The sequence below is a fragment of the Phascolarctos cinereus genome, unplaced genomic scaffold (genome assembly GCF_003287225.1).
Source record: "Phascolarctos cinereus isolate Bilbo 61053 unplaced genomic scaffold, phaCin_HiC Scaffold_1;HRSCAF=81, whole genome shotgun sequence".
Taxonomy (NCBI): domain Eukaryota; kingdom Metazoa; phylum Chordata; class Mammalia; order Diprotodontia; family Phascolarctidae; genus Phascolarctos; species Phascolarctos cinereus.
Window position 1 is genome coordinate 70,164,948 of NW_027555514.1, and position 17,860 is coordinate 70,182,807.

The 17,860-nt window shown below is 37.0% G+C and overlaps 1 protein-coding gene across 8 annotated transcripts in view; it reads right to left on the bottom strand.

The window, feature by feature from the left end:
• The window catches only part of NRP1 (neuropilin 1), a 182,639-nt gene that overhangs the window by 74,228 nt on the left and 90,551 nt on the right, over positions 1-17,860 (bottom strand). For all 8 annotated transcript variants that reach the window (XM_020990447.2, XM_078152238.1, XM_078152226.1 and 5 more), the window contains one exon: positions 14,239-14,405. In XM_020990447.2, coding sequence (XP_020846106.1) covers positions 14,239-14,405 — 167 coding nt within the window. The remainder of the gene's footprint in view (positions 1-14,238; positions 14,406-17,860) is intronic.

Here is a 17,860-nt window from a genome sequence, read left to right on the forward strand (position 1 = left end):
AAAAGGGGTTTAGCCTCTGTCACCATAGACTCAGTGCCAACCTATCAAGAATTACAAAGGTAAAAGAGCAATATGCATGACTTTCTACACATCTGGAACAGAAATATAGCTTTTTACAGTGTTTTGTTTGCTGTTATGACCTATAAAATGACCTGAGCTGAGATTTAACTTGACTGGCAGAAGAAGGAAAAGGAAAAGGAATAGCTGATAGCTGCTACGCTTTTGGGTGAGTTCAATCAACCTGTCAATTAATAAGCATCTGTTAAGCTCCTGCTACATTATGGGGCTGGCACCATGCTAGGCACTGGCACACAAAGACACAAATGAAACAGCCCTTCCCTTGAAAGATCTTGTATTCTAATGTGGGAATGCAACAATCTGCACACACATGCATATAACACATATGCAGTGTGTGTCCCAAAGCTCTTAGAACAGTTTTAAGCTTTGGTAGCATTGTTTTTGTGTCTAAGCTTTAATAGCTTAAAACAGCAATAAGAGTTTTGGGACATCCTATATACCTATATACATGCATATACATATACATATACACATAACACATACATATACATACACACATATTTGTGTGTATGCATATTATAGCGTATGTTACATATACTAGTTGAAATATGTAATATACCATAATATATATTGGACAAATCCAATTATGTTATATATGAGTACATACTGATATAAAATAAATCTATTTAATACTTTTATAAAACATATAAATATACTAAATATAAGTACATGCAAAGTAAACACAAGGCCATTTCTTGGAGGTAGGCACTAGAGGGTGGGACAAGGTGGGTGGAGGGGGAAATTAGGCCTTGAGTTTAGCTTTGAAGGAGACTAAGAATCTTAAGTACTTCATGGTAGCCAAGCCTATGATCCAGATCATAGGATCAAAGGATCTAATTTCTAGAGCTGGAAAAGACCTCAGCAACCCATCTTCAGTGTCTTCATTTTACAGATAAGCAAAATGAGGTCCATTTTTACAGAGAAGTGACTTGCCCAAAATCACAAAACTAGTAAGTGTCATGGGCAGGATTTGCAGCCTGACTCTCTTTCTAAAATGGAAAAGGCAATGAAAAGATGATTTTTTTAAGTGGAGGGTTTCATCTTATCTCACCTTAGGTTGATATGCTTCCTGACAAATTAACTCAAAAGAAAAACATGAATAAATTTTCAGTGTGAAATAGTAAGATAAAACTTGGATGGTAAAACTTGATATGAGGGAGGAGGAAAGGATAGGGGAAATCTGTTTATAAAATAAAATTGGAGTCATATACCACTCAATAGAAACACCAAATGTATTTTAAGGAATTTTTAATTTAAAAAAAAGGTTTTTTTAAACTTCTGAAAGCCCACAATACCAAATGAAAGAGTATAGGTATTTCTAAAGAATCACAGAATCTTGTGAGTTGGAAGGTCCAGGAATTAAGATTTATTAAAAGGCTTATTAAAAGAATAAAGGAACTGTGGAACTATTTATTGATTTTGATGATAGGTCCCCATGATGTATTAAGAAATTAAAAGAAAAAGAACCGAAAGACGGAATTTTTTTCCAACTATGATTTTTTTTTTCTCTCAAGTGGAATCATTGAGAGGAGAATACTATGACAGTTTTTTCTCCAGGGAAAAAGAGATTGAGAAATATATTCAAAACACACAAATAGATACACAATAATACAGAATTAACTCAAGAGCTTTTAGTCTAGAATGAATTCTCTGTTCTACATAATTAAAACTATACATGAAGTATTTTAATTAAAACACGCTATTAGAATTTATAAGGCATTGCTACTAAATCCATTCCTCCGTCCCGAACCCAAGCCCCCCTCCCTCCACCCTTTTTGTTCATGGGATTCAATGATATTAATGAGAAGTGGTGATAGGTTAGAAGGTGAAGGAGAGAAGTATATATAAGCAAAAGACAGGCGAGAACCCACAAGTGCATTCAGTTTTGTCATGGATCATGTAGCACTCTCTCATTTTATTCAAATGTCCCTTATGAACATTCTTAATGCTATAAGGAAGGATTTTTAGTTTCAGGGCATGAAATGTTTGAGGACCACATACCAAATCAGGGCTTTCAGGCCTTAGGTATACACTTCTCTCTTTTGCCTCTTGGAGAGCAGCAAGACAAGGCTGGTTAGCATCTGTTAGGATGCTGAGTGAAGTGAGCAGAACCAGTGACAATAAATTGTTACAGAACAATTTATACCGTAACATTAATAATGTAAAAATGCATTTTGAAAGGCTTAAGAACTCCAATCAATGAAGTAATCAGCCATGACTCTAAAGGTCTAATTTATGGCAGTAAGATGATGGATTAACATGCAGAGAGAAAAATGCATTTTTGGATGTGGCCAATATTGTTTTGTAATACTATGGTTATATAATACAATGGCCCTTCCTTCCTTCCTTCCTTCCTTCCTTCCTTCCTTCCTTCCTTTTCCTTCCTTCCTTCCTTCCTTCCTTCCTTTCTTTCCTTCCTTTCTTTCCTTCCTTCTTTGTTTCTATCTTTTGCTCTTGCTTGCTTTTCAGTGGAGGAGTGGAGGAAGAAAGGAGAAAAAACAGAAGTTTGATCATTGAAAATAATTTATTAAAAAGAAAACAGCATGCATAGTTTTAGGAGGAATGTACTTTTTTTGATCTGGGCCTTTCAAATCAAGATGTGAAGGGTATTTAAACTTAAGGATTTCATGTGTAACATTACACATTGCATAAACGTAACTATTGGTCCTAAACGTGAACATTAATTCACTCTGTAAAAGGTATGATTATTACTGCCATGGCAGAAATCAGCAATCCTTTGTGAAGGGATGTCTTGAAACTGCTATCATAAAATCTGTGCATGCTATGGATTTCATTAACATTTTAGTCCCTGAGGATTCCCAATTGTATAATAACAGAAGTTCTTTAAATTTTAAAGACCACAGACAGGAACAGCCTTTCACCCAAAACAGATGTGGAACCCTCAGCCTTGCTTTCTCATTGGTTCTAAGACATGGAAGTGGTTGGTAATTGATAGCTATTAACATGTTTGTTGTTTAGGTTACAGAAATGGAAACTTTATACTGTTTTTCCTGTGAAAAGATAAGTTAATGAGCAATAGGACTGGCTTTTCAACAATGGGACCTTACTTTTGATTAAATCAGATTTCTCAAAAAGATGAAGGGTGCATACTTTACATGAAATAAACAATGAGGGGAAGGTCAGGGAACCAGCAATGTTCATTTCAAGGATGAACTAATTTCAGTCTTATTTTCCCCAGCTCTCATCAACAGGGTGAAATTTTGTATATCACATTTCCTTTTCTTCGTTTCAATTTTATCAGGGGATTTGAAGACCTAGTGGAACAGCCTCCCCAAAAGAATGTCCCAAATGATTCCAGCTAAATATAGTCCTTTATAAAATGATAAAAAATAATTAATTATAAGATAAAAAAGTAAAAAAGGCTCATAATGCCATTTTCCTGAAGAATACATGTACAAATCTTTGCTTTTGAATATAAGAATTCACATCTAAGTGATACCAGTGATACCAAATGATAAATAGTCCAAAAGTGACCAGATCATTCAATGAATCAGTTGTTTCCTTGACTTTGAAATGCCAAATAATCAGTAACTTGGATTTATTCCACTCCATTGAAATTACCTCCTGGGAGTTAGGACATTATGTAAATACAACCTCAAAGTTTATATAAGACACATGGTTAAACTGAATAGATACTATTTACACAAAACAATGACACTGGAGAGTTTGAGATTTGGCCTGAGGCAGCTATGTAGCTCAAAGGACAGAGTACTGGGCCTGGAGTCAGGATGACCTAAGTTCAAATCTGACCCCAGACACTCACTAACTGTGTGACCCTGGGCAAGTCACTTAACCTCTATTTGCCTTAATCCACAAGAGAAGAAAATGGCAAACCACTCTAACATCTTTGCCAGAAAACCCCATATGGGGTCACAAAGGGTCAGACACGTCTAAAGACCAAGAAGTTCTACTTATGTATAGTATAGCTTTCTACTATGATTCCTATGGAAGGAGCTAATGCTATCTTTCTTCAGTATGCCATGAATTCTTAGCTCTCTGATACAGACACTGCCACCAGTCACTACTGGGGGGACACTGTTAGGATTCTGCTGAGATGCTCAAATCTTCTGACCCTCTGAAGTTCACCAGGTCATGTACTGATCAAGAGGAAAACAAAGAAACAGAGGCCTTCTCCCTTTCCGAAGCTATTTCCTCTGCAGGCCTTCTCTGGGACTGCCTCCACCACTCACTGGCCAGATACTGGAATCCTGGGTTCCAAATAGACGTGATATTTTATAGAAGACCCATAAGGCATGATTGAGTTTCTTTATTCGATCCAAATATGACCTCCTATGCAGCAACACTTGATTTTATCCAATGGCTTTCAAGGATTTCTCAACACTAGTCTAATGCCCTTGCTTGATTGATTCCATGACTAAATTCTATGATTGAATGTCTAAATATCTCTTGAAGAGAGAATTCTCTTCCGGAATAGAGTTGAAAGTTATGTCTAACAAATGTATGTTGGCCTTAAATGATAAAAAAGATGAAATACCAAAAGCATTTTCATTATAAATAAACAACAATGGTAGTTCTAATATAGTTCTCCTTTATCTTGAAGTTTCAGATGCTTCCTTAAATATTTATTTTATTTTCTCAAGGATGTATCAAAATGTTAAATTAGTCTTTGAGCAAGTGGTTTGATTGTTATTTTTAACTAAATTCAAAAGTTGTTTGACTAAATAAACTGGCTGATCAAAATGGTAAGGAAAAAATTTGGCTATTTTTACATAAAAAAAATTAAAAACAGAAAAGTAGAAAAAATATGATTTGGCATAATACAGGACCTCCCTCTTCCCTGGGATATCTAGGTTTTTTGGCTGAATACCATCAATTTTTAAAAACTGAATTCAGTCTAACTAGTGGGTATATTTTATCCATATGTTATGTATATGTATATGTGCATGTTTAATGTGCAAAAATGCAAAAAAAAAGTAAAAGTATAAGGAAAATTTTTTTAGCATGTTAGGTTTTTCTCTGAAGGTAGAATGTCTGTCTCAATGGACTTCTAACTACTTTTTATTCATACTGACAGTGAATAAAAGTCAGAATTGACATAGACTATATAGGTTGACTTTTCAGTATTTATTTTACATTAAAATCAACATTATTGTCCAAAAGTTAAATGCTGACTCTGAGTTACTTAGTATCAAGTAATCTGCTCAAACTGAAGTTTGAGGAGGTCACTAGTTGAGTGATTTTGTTTTGACTGAACCATGGAACCTGTCTGTACCTCAGTAAACTCACCTATAAAACAGAGATAATAATACTTGTACTACCTACCTCACATCGTGGTTGTGAGGAAAGCATTCTTTGTAAATCTTAACCAATATATAATTAACATATGTGAGTTATTATTAACACTGCAAGTTAATGTTAAGCATTTTGCAAATCGTAAAGAGTTATATAAATGCTATTTATTGTTATCATTAAAGAAATATGGAGGCATACATTGCTTCAGCAGTATTTTGCTAAAGTGCATAAGACAGCAGAATTTAAATACATAATTCCACCTTTATGCAATCTAATAAATCATGCTTTTTTCCAGTTCTCAGCTTGGAAAGAATCATTGTTTGTCCTGTGTCAGCCAGTCACTAACTAACTGACCTCAATGAGTTAATGCATCTCTTAAAATGCCCAACTCAGAAGTGCAAAGGAATTTACAGCCTAGAGAACCTGGCTCAAAAGATGTTCTGGGTTGGTCAACTAAGTATACAAGAAAAGATTTATAATTTGTTATTTTGAGTAACAGGTTTGTTGAAAATTGGTTAGCCTTTCTAATGTTAAAAAGCATTTCACAGAACATATATTCTTCTGAAATCAACAAGCTAGTGAAAAAGATTGAAAGATTTATCCTGTATATGTGTGTGTATCTTATTTGTACATAGGTGTTTGCATGTGGTCTTCCTCCATTAAAATGAGAGCTTCTTGAGGGTAGGGACTGTTGGACTGTTTTTAGCTTCTTTGTATCCCTAGCACTTAGCACAGTGACTGGAATACAGCAGGTGCTTAATGAATTTCTGTTGACAGCAAATTTTAGTGGAAGTGAGCTCTGAGGAATACATGCATGGGAACAGGGTGGGGTGAAAACTAGCCAAAATGGAATTATTCATTTTAAAATTAATGTTCAAGGCGACATTATGAGGAATGGCTAAAGTCAATTTGGTAAAGTTTCTTTACATTTAGGTGTGAGTTTTTAAAATTATGTTTAAAATTCAAGAAAGAACCTAAACTGATTTTTTAAATGAAAAAGAGGATAAGAAAAAGTAGGAAGAGGAGATGGAAAGTAAAAAGAGAAAGAAAAGAAGGAGGAGAAGAAGGAAATGGAGGAGAAAGAGGAGCAGCAGCAGCAGCAAAATTTAGATGCATTAATTCCTTTACGGATAAAGAAAACTTATGTTGTTTGGATCCATTAATTCCTTTGTGGATGAAAAAGCTCATGTTACCAGGAAATGCCTTCTTCCTTTGACTTCTGCCACATTTTCAATTAATCCTCATTACAAAAATACATAGATTTCCAGAATAAAAATTTCTAAGACTCAATGATTCATTAAATTCAAATTTAAAATTTTGGCTTTCCAGATGGGCCTGGCCATCTCCCACTAGGGTACTATTCCCTTCAGTTCCATGCCTCTAGCTTGTTTCTTTGTGGCTATGCTCACTTCAGCTAACAATAAGCTATTTAAGAAGATTTTTTCTCCTCTTGCCCCATAGCTGCTGTTGAGATTCAGAACCATTCTCCGCCAGCCCCCCCAATTCAAGAGTTGCAGGAAGAAGGAAGAGTTGCTGAAGGAAAGGATTTCCTGGAGTTGTTCTAGGTAAGGTGGTCTTAGGGATAGGGCTTGGGGTTGGCTGTCAGGGGACCTGAGTTCTTGTCACAATTATGACCCATAATAACCTCAGTATCTTCAAGTATAAAATGGGGATGAGAGAATAATAATCATATTTAAAGACTTCTTTTCTCACAGCAGCCATGGTACAGATGAGAAATGGAGGCTCCAAGATAATAAATGACTTGCCCATAGTTAACACAATCATCAAATGTCTAAGGTGGGATATAAACCTAGGTCTCCAAAATGTTGGGTCCAGAACTCCAAGTCAATAGGCCAGTTCCTCTTTCTATAATCTTAAAGTGTGGAAGGGACCCTAAAGCCTACCAAGGCCCAAAGTCATTCTTCCTAATGTAGGAATCTCATCTATAATATCCCTGGAGGGAGATGGGAGGGGCATTTTGCCTCTGCTAGAAACTTTTTAAGGACAGGAAACTCACTATGTTTCATGGTGGGTTGTAGAAAGTTCTAATTGTCATGAATGCAATTCAACTCAACCATTTACTGTTCTCTTTGTTAAGCTCAATAAATGTTCTTGAAAATTAGATCATAAGATGATATATCTAGAGCTGGGAGAGATTTTAGGAATTATCTCGTTCAATTAAATCATTTTACAGGTAAGAAAAAAAAGGCCCAGTGAGGTTGAGTGATTCATTTAAGGTTTTATAGGTGGTAAATGGCAAAGTCAAAATTACAACCCAGGTATTCTGACTGCAGACTAACACTCTCCCAATGCAACATGACCATTGGCCTTCCTGTACCCTCAACTGTCTCTTCCCTCTTCCATATGACTATCTTCAAGTATTTTAATGCCCTCAGTTCCTTCAAGGGTTCAGACTTCTTTTCATTCTAGTCAATCTCCTCTAGATACTCTGTAATCTGCCCATTTCCCCCTTAAATTGTGAGGACCAGATTCACTGAAGGTCATGCAAATAGTAGTAGCAGTTCTGGATTTGAACTCGGTTTTCATACCAAATCAACTCCATCACTGCCTCTCTATAGAGAAAATGAAGACATCCTCAGTGTCAAAACAGCATAGAAATGAATCATCACAAAAGGTGACCTCCAGCTTCTCTTTTTCTGCTCTATTTCCCCAACTCATACTTTCAGAATCAACATCGGTATTAGGAAAGTAGGAGGGAGGAGAAAAAAGAAGTGGTTTCTGGTTGACAAAATCGTTGCTGTATATAAAGTGCAGTGGGGAGTGATTCTTTTTTTTTTTTCTTTTCTCATTCATCTGGAAATGTTGTGATTTGTTCACAACAGGACAGATTTACCAAATCAAACAGGATGTGGTATGCATGACCACCAGAATGTGTAAGGGGCTCTGCAGTGACAGATTGCTGCCTTGTGGAGAAAAAGATCACAATCTAGAGGAGAATAAAACTTCAATCTGATTCCAAAAAAATTTGCCAAGAAACTTGACTTCTGAATTCATTGGTTATTGTTGTTGTTCAGTTGTTTTCAGTTGTGCCCAATTCTTTGTGACCCCATTTGGCCTTCTCTTGGCAAAGACACTGAAGTGGTTTGCTATTTCCTTCCCCAGCTCATTTTACAGATGAGGAAACTGAGGCAAACAGAGGTAAGTGACTTGCCCAGGGTCACACAGCTAGTAAGTGTCTGAGGTCAGATTTGAACTGATGAGGATGAGCCTTCCTGACTCCCAGGCCAGGCACTCTTTCCACTTTACCACCGAGTGGCCTGGAATACATTGGAGGGTGTGATCATCTTCCTTTCTTCATGGTAACGTTGTCCTGATCCTACCCAGTCATTTTTGTCTCTTGACTTTTTTTTTTTGTCTCCTGGCATTTTAATCAGGGAAAAGTCACAGTTGTTTTGAGGGAAGCATTCCCAAGAGCTTTAATTAAAACCAGGAGGATAAATCTGTTTACAGTGTGGTGAATATTATCATTAATAAAACATTGAAATAATTAAATGAATTAAATTCTGCTTTGTTTGAGAATTTTTTGGTCTCCATAACACAAGTGTTATGCTTCTGTTTTGTTTTTTACAATGAACAGGGGAAAAAAAGATTGGAAATATTTTTTCCCAGAAGATTCTTAGAATTGTTGAGCTTGAAAGAAGCTTAGTGATGTTTCCCCTTTTCATGTCGGAGATGAGAACACAGAGGCTCAGAGGGGTAAATGAGCTGGATACTTTTGTGAATCTGACAAATTAAGGGCATCTTTAGCAGTAGGAATACTTCCAATTTTGACTAGGAATTGCTGATGCTACTACCAAAAACCAGGTGATCAGCATAAAGAAATCCGAGTAGCAAAATGGGTGAACATGGGTGAAATACATGTTAGAATGACTTTGTATACATATGATGACCAAACATCCAGATGAAAGAGTTTCAAGTGAAAGACCTGGTTCTTCATCTTCTAGACCAACAGTACCAAACTCAAATCGAAACAGGGCCACTGGGGGCTTCATATCGACTTAGAAAATCAGCCCCCCAGGCTGTGTGTTCAACACCTCTGGTCTAGAGCTTGGCTTCTTAATGTTTTGGGTGTCATAGACCCCTTCGGCCATCTAAAGAAACCTATCAGCTCCAACATAGTGTTTTATATGTTCATAATGAAAGGAAATGCCAAACTTTAGTTAGAGGTTGTGAAACTACAGATGTATTTTCTTTACCCATCCAAGTTCGTAGATTCCACCTGTCTGGGTCCCAGGTTGAGAATCCCCTGGGATCTCAACATTTCTCCAGATGTTTTAATAGATTTTTAAAATTTTAATCAGGACGTTTAGTGGGTGTAGACACATCTGCCGATGCATGTCCCCTTTTTGTTCTTTAGGGTTCAGATCATTAATATTGAGCTTATATCTGATTAAACCAAAGAATGAGGGGTCATGCCGTGCGTGTTGTTTAGCGTGAGGGACTCAGCACTTCCTGATTTTATAGTACGATCAACTCTGTCATTGACAATCAGGGATTTTCAGGCTCTCAGGATGTGCAGAGGCCTTTAAGCAGGATACCTGAGTGTCCCATTGTATTAAGCCTCTGAAATGAAAGACCTTCCTCTTCTTTTCTTTGACACTGAAGTACCACTTGACTTGTTTTTAAGCTTTCTTGCAGACAACAAATCTCACAGGAAACACTGTTGTGACCATTCATATCACTGGTTAATGAAGCATTGTTTTTTTATGTCACTCAGTCATTTCCTAGGAAAACAATGGGAACCCAAAGAATGTTCTTCTCTTAAATTAAGGGAAGCTTCCAATATGCCTTATTAATTTAACATATGCTAGCATTCATGCTTGCTCTACCATAGCAATATAGCTTTGGAGCACATTTTATGCAAAATTTGAAAATGATTTAAAAGTACATACATACACACACATAAAACTTTACGTATATATATATTTTATTGCACATATATATATATATATATATATACATATGTACATACATATATATGTATATATATGAATTGCACGAGAAATAGAATGGTATAGTAGATGGAAGAATAGCATGGAATCAGGAAGGGCTGGGTTCAAGTCTTGTCTCTAACATGTATTAGTTACACAACCATGGGTGAGTCACTTAACCCAATAGGGCTAAGTCTATAACACACAGAGGAGTTGCTGATACCTCATTGCCAGGAATCCAATATATAGATAAAATCACAGATGCAAACCAAAGAACCCCTGCCCACAAAAATGCATATTTCTATGGATACATAAACTGAAATTAATGTATACTTCAATCTCCTTGTTTTGGGATAAATATGATTCTTGCTCTTGGCCCAAATTATGCCAGGCTTTTTTTTTTTAAACAAATTCCAGTGACCCCGGATTGCCCCAGGATTAAGTACAAACTCCTTTGTTTAGCTTTTAAAGCCCTTTGCAACTTGGTCCCAACCTATGTTTCTAGCCTTATTGGACATCACTCCCCTTCCTGAATTCTTCATTCCAGCCAAACTAGCCTTTTCTCTGCTCTGCATATACAACATTCCATCTCCCATCTCCAAGCCTTTGCACTGGCCATGCCTCACTGACACTTTACTGTAGTCCATTCTTCCTTCAAGCCCCAGCTGAAGTGCCACCTTGTACATAGAGCCTTTTCTGACCTCTCCAATTGCTAGTGCCCCCTGTCCTCAACTACTATGTACACATTTGTATTTATTCTCTTTATTCTGTGTATACTTACATATGTACTTGACCCTCCCCTTGTCTCCACTGGAATATAAGCTCATTGACAGCAGGACTCCTTTACCCTTTGCACATGTATCCCTAGCACCTAGGACAGTGCCTGGCACATAGCAGGTGCTTAATGTTTGTTAATTTGTAAGACAGCCAGCTGATAAGAAAATACTACCACCCTACAAACACCTTCCTAGATATTAAGAAACAAAACAAAACAACACAGAATAACAGAACCAGAACCTAGAACCATAGGAGATCATTCACGATAAGGACAAACATTTAATTTTAGTCTTCCCTCTCATTTATTTCCTCTGTCCTGTATATAGTTTGTTTGTACTTATTTGTTTGCTTATTATCTCTTCCTTTAGATTGGCAGGGCCTCAGAGGGCAGGGATTGTTTATTGCCTCTTTTTGTATTCCCAGAGCCCCGCACATAGTAGGCTCCTAATAAATGGTTATTTACTGACCAATTAAGACAAGCACATAAACATACTCACAAAACAAATGATAATTTTCACTTTGAAGTGAAACCTTGTGGACAGAGCAGACTCCAAAGTCACATCTATGTATTTGACATTGCATTCATAGGCCAACAATTACTGGACCAGTCACTATCTCCTCCAGATGAAGAGAAATTCAGAGGAAGCTGCTTTATCTAAGGTAAGAAGACCACTCAGAACAGAATAAAACTTCCTTGGGGCAGTGACCCTTGTTTACCATTCTTAGGACATATTTAAGGTGTATCTGACAGTTACAGATGCTACCTAGCATGGTCCCCACTTGTTACAGACAAATATTAATTGAAAGTCCATTTGGTCTTCTATTTTCTGCTGAAAGGTGACTGGAGGCCTTTCATAAATATATATATTTGAATATTTTATGTGTATATATATATATATATACATATATATATACATATTTACACACATATACACACACAGACACACATACATATATATGTGAGTATATATATATATATATATATATCTATATCTGTATGTATACACATATATATATGTACATATATGTGTATATACTGCTGCAATTTCCAAACTCCTGCTAGGCCATTATCCCTAAATTATTGAGTTCTTGCCTCATGAAAAGAAGTAGGATTTCATTAACATTCCAACATGCTCAGCACTGCAAAAAATGTATCCTGCCCTTCTGAGCTAGGGCTGTCAATCAGCTCTCAATTGCGTGTTGGTTTAGGGAAACAGAAGGGCAAATTACCAAGGGCTACGTTGACATAGGCAACCCCATTTCAATTCTGTCTTAATCCTGAGCAGCATTCAATACTCTCAAGGTAACAGTAGTTTGTCTTTTCTCACTCCCAGAGTGATTTGGCGGACTTTTATTTAGAGGTCTAGTTGGAATTCAGTGAGCCATAATAGATCATTTCACTTTAAGTGTATGTTAAGCTAATATTGACTTTTCCACTGTAAAACAAAATCTTTGTTATTTATACTCAAAAGACTGAAAAAACCCCCAGTAGATATGGAAATAGAGGATTAATCATTCCAGCCTTTTCTCCCTTAGACCTCTGGGGAATTAGTCATTTTTGTTTACCTAGCAAAGACGCAAGGTAGGTTCTGTCACTACAAAAAAAGTCTGGATGGTCCAGCAAATATCTTTTGTATGATTTGTCTATTGTTGATCCTGCAGGTCCAGATGTAACTGCTTCAGTTAGCTTTAGATCAAGAAGTCAGTTGAGCATGTAGCTGGGAATGGGTCAGAGGTCTAGAACAGGTGGCAGGAGAATGAGCAAATTAGAATCCTAAAGGATGGAAAGAACCATGGGAGTGGAAGACCAAAACAGACTTTGGGAGGTACCACTGGTGAAACCCTCTGCTTTTAACCATTTCTCTAAGTTAGGGTGGGGGTAGGGGAGAGGTGGAAGGATGCTGTTCCCACAAGGACCCTGGGAGGTAGGTGGCACAAACGGTATTTCTCCCATTTCAGAGAAGAGGGAACTGAGCCCTGTGATTTGTCCAGGCTCGCTTAGCCACTAGGTATCACATCCAGAATATCAACCGAGACCTTCCAAATCCAATCTAGTGTTCTTTCCACTATGCCACATTTGCATGGATGAACCATGAAACCAAGGGCATCTAAACAAATTATGAGATGATAAGTTGCAGAGAGTTGCTGCACTACATTGGAACAGGGAGTGTCCTCCTCCAGGAGCTTCTTATACTGGTGAAATCGCAGGTCCAGTCTCTATCCTCATCCATTTATTCAGCACAATGGATAGAGGGGTGAAATTGGAGTCAGAAAGATCTGGGTTCAAATCCAGACTCAGATACTATCTCTGACCATGGACAAGTCACAACCTCTCTGCATCTTGATTTCTTAGTCTTTAAAGTGAGAGGGTTAGACTTAATGGCTTCTGGGGTCCCTTCTAGCTCCTCATCTAGGATCTTATATCCCTTTAAAATTTACAAAGCACTTTACATAGGCATTTGGGCTTCCCAACAGCCTTGGGACGTAGGTTCTACAGGTGTGATTATCCCCATTTTATAGCTGAGGAAACTGAGTGGTTAGAGGTCTTACTTGCTATGGTCATACAACTGGTAACTGCTGGTGGGACTCAAACCTAGGTTTATTTGACTCTGAGTTTCATACTCTATACATAATACTAAATTATTTCTTGGTTGATTAATCTATTTTATATGCCATTTAGGTCAGTGTGGAAAACCAAATTTCTAATGTACCCCAAATTCTTTACACTTGGGAAGAAAACCCAAGAAAACAGGCAATGTAGGCCAAAAAATGAATTCCAAATCTCTTGAAAAACAGAAATATATGCAGAAACAGCTTCCTTGTGGTGGAAACATTCCAGATCTAGTGTAACCAGTATAGCTCATTTGGATCCAAATCCTCTGAAAAGTGATTTTTTTTTCCAGAGGAGTAGCTAAAAGTTAGTTGAATTGAATTGAATAAATGGATTTGCAGGGAGTTTATTTTGTCTTCTCTTCACTCGGACTATTAATACCAGAATAACTTGATTATTCTTACACCCCATAGAGTGATTTGGCTTTGTATATTTTGCATTTTTCTTTTCACTTAAAGGCATAGAGCACAATGTTGATAAAGGCAGTATACTTTTCCAAGGTTAGTGATTATCTTGGTAAATGTATATCTGTCCTGGTCTCCTTACCTGGATCCACTCTCTATAGGAATCTTCTCCAGGAGTCCATCCATTCTCTGGGTAATTCAAGCGAGATCTTTCTGAAGACCAATTGGTGCTATACTGGGAAGAAACTGTGATTTGGTCTGAATGAATTTCTCCTGATTCCATGCCCAGTGGTTCCATACACGTGAAATCTGAATGGGGGGAAAAATGGGTAGAACCCATTAGCATTTTCTATGGAGTCCATAGGTGACACTGAATGTGGTTTTTATCTTTTTTTTTTTAACCAGTAAACTAAAATGTTAATTCTAATGCATACTTAAAGTCCATAGAAACTTGAATTGACACAATAAGAGTAGTAAAATAAGAAGGGCCTAGATTAGCATTGTCATTTGGGTTTCCATGATGATCCTTTTAAAACCAATAATAGAAAAAATATTTTTGAACTAGTGATGAAACCTGCTATACATGGAACTTAAGTTTACAGAAATGTTCTTTCATTTTTCGCAAGTGGCGAATACTTTGTTCTATTTTGGTAGCTGAATTTCTAAACAAGTTCAACAGATAGGTACATTAAAAAGGTAAGGGCAATCTAATTTTCATAAACACTATCTTGTTTTTCCACAGACATATATGAAAATATATGAAATGCTTTATGTTTGCAGGTTTTCAATGGATCATTTCCTACCATTTTGCTTATAGATTTGGATGAGCATCAGGGGAGACTGTGCAAAGAAACTAAAAGTTAAACACTTCAACATACCAAGAGAATTTCTATTGAAGGAACTTTAGCATTAGTCATTTTTGTAAATCAAGGGTTCCTTCTTAATATGACTCATTTATGTATATTATAAATTTAATGCTTCATCTATCTGGTACTCAGTTGTCTTGCCACCTTACACATAAGGAACATAATCAAGAAGGAGGAATTTGAAAAAAATACTTTTGAGTAGCCAAAAGAGGAGTGACAAAGTCTATGTATGCATTAACAGCTCATGAATTCATTGCTTATTTGAGAAACCCTGAAGTCCTCACTCAGAGACTGATTAGTCTTACACACAGATCTAGCAAACTTGGCTATGCTGTTTCTAAGATCCCAGAAGATTAAAAGTGGCAAGGTATGGGGGTTGATCTGGGCAGGTGTTTTGACAACGATGAGAAAAAACTCAGAGTGATCAAACACAACCCAATAAAAAGCAGACAAAGAATTCAAAAATGAAAACACTCAAGAGATAGTCACTGGAGGGGCAAAGAGACCTGTATATCTCAATAGGTCTTAATAGAATCCCTGTATTACAGTATACTAGTGTTAGAAGCTAGACTTACATAGAGAGTTGCCCAGAGTTGAGGTATCAAAGGGCCTGCAGGCACTCCTGGTGCTGCCAAAACCAGATTAAAATGTAATTGGGAAATATTTAACAAAATGAATAAAAATGCAATAAAACACAGATAACATCGCATTTTAAAAATAAGTCATTATATGTGGTTGTAGATGTCCTTATTGGCCATGGTTTCTATTTGTTTGAATCCTCTGGCCTAGAGCTTGCTCCAGAGACTTGCTCATAGTCAGTACTTGTGTCTTGTCCAGGGTCACAGAGTCAAGGTGTATTAGAGATGGGACTTGAACCCAGGTCTTCCTGGACTCAAAGGACAACTTGAGAGTTCACCTTTCATGATGATACTATACTATCCGGAAGAACTTATAGGATCATAAATTTAGTGCTAGAAAGGGCTTTTATTGCTGTTCAGGTGTTTTTTGGTCATGTCTGACTCTTTTTGACCCCATTTGGGGTTTTCTTGGGAAAAATGCTGGAGTTATTTGCTCTTTCCTTCTCCAGCTCATTTTCCAGATGAGGAAACTGAGACAAAGAGGGTTAAGTGACTTGCCCAGGATCACACAGCTAATAAGTGTTTGAGGATAAATTTGAACTCAGGTCTTCTTGACTGCATGCCCGGCACTCTATCCATTGTGCCACCTAGCTGCCCCAGAGAGGGCTTTTGAGGTCATTAAATCCAATCTCATTATTTTACAGATGAGGAAACCAAGTCCTAGAAAGGTTTGGTGCCTTTCCCAAGGCCACAGAAATATGAAGTATTAAATAGCAGAGCCAAAATTTGTATCCTCTGCTGGAGCACTCAAGGTAAATGAAGTTTTATTTTATTTCTAGTTTTCTTATGCTAGACTTCAGCTACACACTCATAATTATTAATGTAAGAAAATAATCAATTATGAGATCTTGAAATTTAATGTTTACCAACTTTACTTTTAATACTTCAAAAATTCTTCATTTCTTGAGTTGAAAAAAGAGTCAGAATTGCAAATGACCCAAAGGGAATTGGAGAAAAGTATGGTGGGCATAAGTTAAGTGAGGCATATTATCAACAATGACCTTTTAGTAAAAAGTGTTATCAAAAATATCGTCAGGGAAATGAATGTTTGGGAAAGGATGTGGGCTGAGGATGTTTGACTGACAAACAAAGTTCATGAAAGAAAGAGACCTAGCTTCCTAGCATTTTGGATGGATCATCTATGGAGGATTGGTAGGAAATATATGGACAGGAATTACCAAGCAGGACAAGGCATGACTGGATTGCCATGGGCACCATTGCTGGGAATACCTAAACTGATGATACCTTGGATCACTGAACTATTACAGTCAATAAACTTCAGTAAAGATGACCCTGCCTGGAGGAAGCATGGGGTAGAAGATAGAGTGTTGGACCCAGGAGTCAAAAAGACATAGGTTCAAAGCCCACCTTTGACATACTAGCTGTGTGCTCTAATTAAGTCCCTTATTCATAAAATGAGAAGGATAATAATGCCTCTAGAACTTACCTCATGGGGGTTTCTGTGAAGATCAAATAAAAATGTAACGTATTTTGTCAACCTCAAAGTACCATATGAAATATTGATGATTATTCTAAATAGGGTCGGTCCCATATTTTCATAGAAGAACAGCAACACACAAAACAAGTCACTTTTAACAAAGAGTAGAAGGCACTCTTGAGCCAAATAGAGAGCCAGTTTGTTCCCCCCCCCCTTATTTTAAGATATTAAAGGAGCTATAGTCCCTATGTGTCTGTAGGACCAGTTGTTGAAAAAACTGAAGTTGGAGAATAGAGAGTCTTTCTGTTATCCAAAGGACTTTTTATTGCATACAAATGTACATTTATGGAGGGCTTAAAGAATGTTACAATAGAAATCAAAACATGTTCTAGTTAGTCAGAGGGGAAAAAAATGTATATGCCACCTTCACTATTTCCCACTGAATTAAATCCTAGCCTGTATTCAGTGTGATTATAGTGGGGGTGGGTGGAGTGAGCATGCATGCATATTCATTCTTTCATTCTAGAATCAATGTTCAGACTTTCATGAACCACAAGCTATCATTTCTTCAAGGGCACCGGGGGTACCCGGCTTGACTGTAACTCACTAGTCCAAGGCATTATTTTGTCATCTCTCTGTTTTTCTACATCGTTTCCAGGCTGCACAATCAGCTCTCTTTCCCTTTACCATTTCATTAGGAAAATTCACAAAGCAGTATTTTCCTATTGATATTCAGAAAAGGTTGATTTTTTTTTCTTTAAAGAGAAAAGCAAACAGCCAGCCCCCTTTATTTATATAACATTTCTTTAATGTTTCATGTGG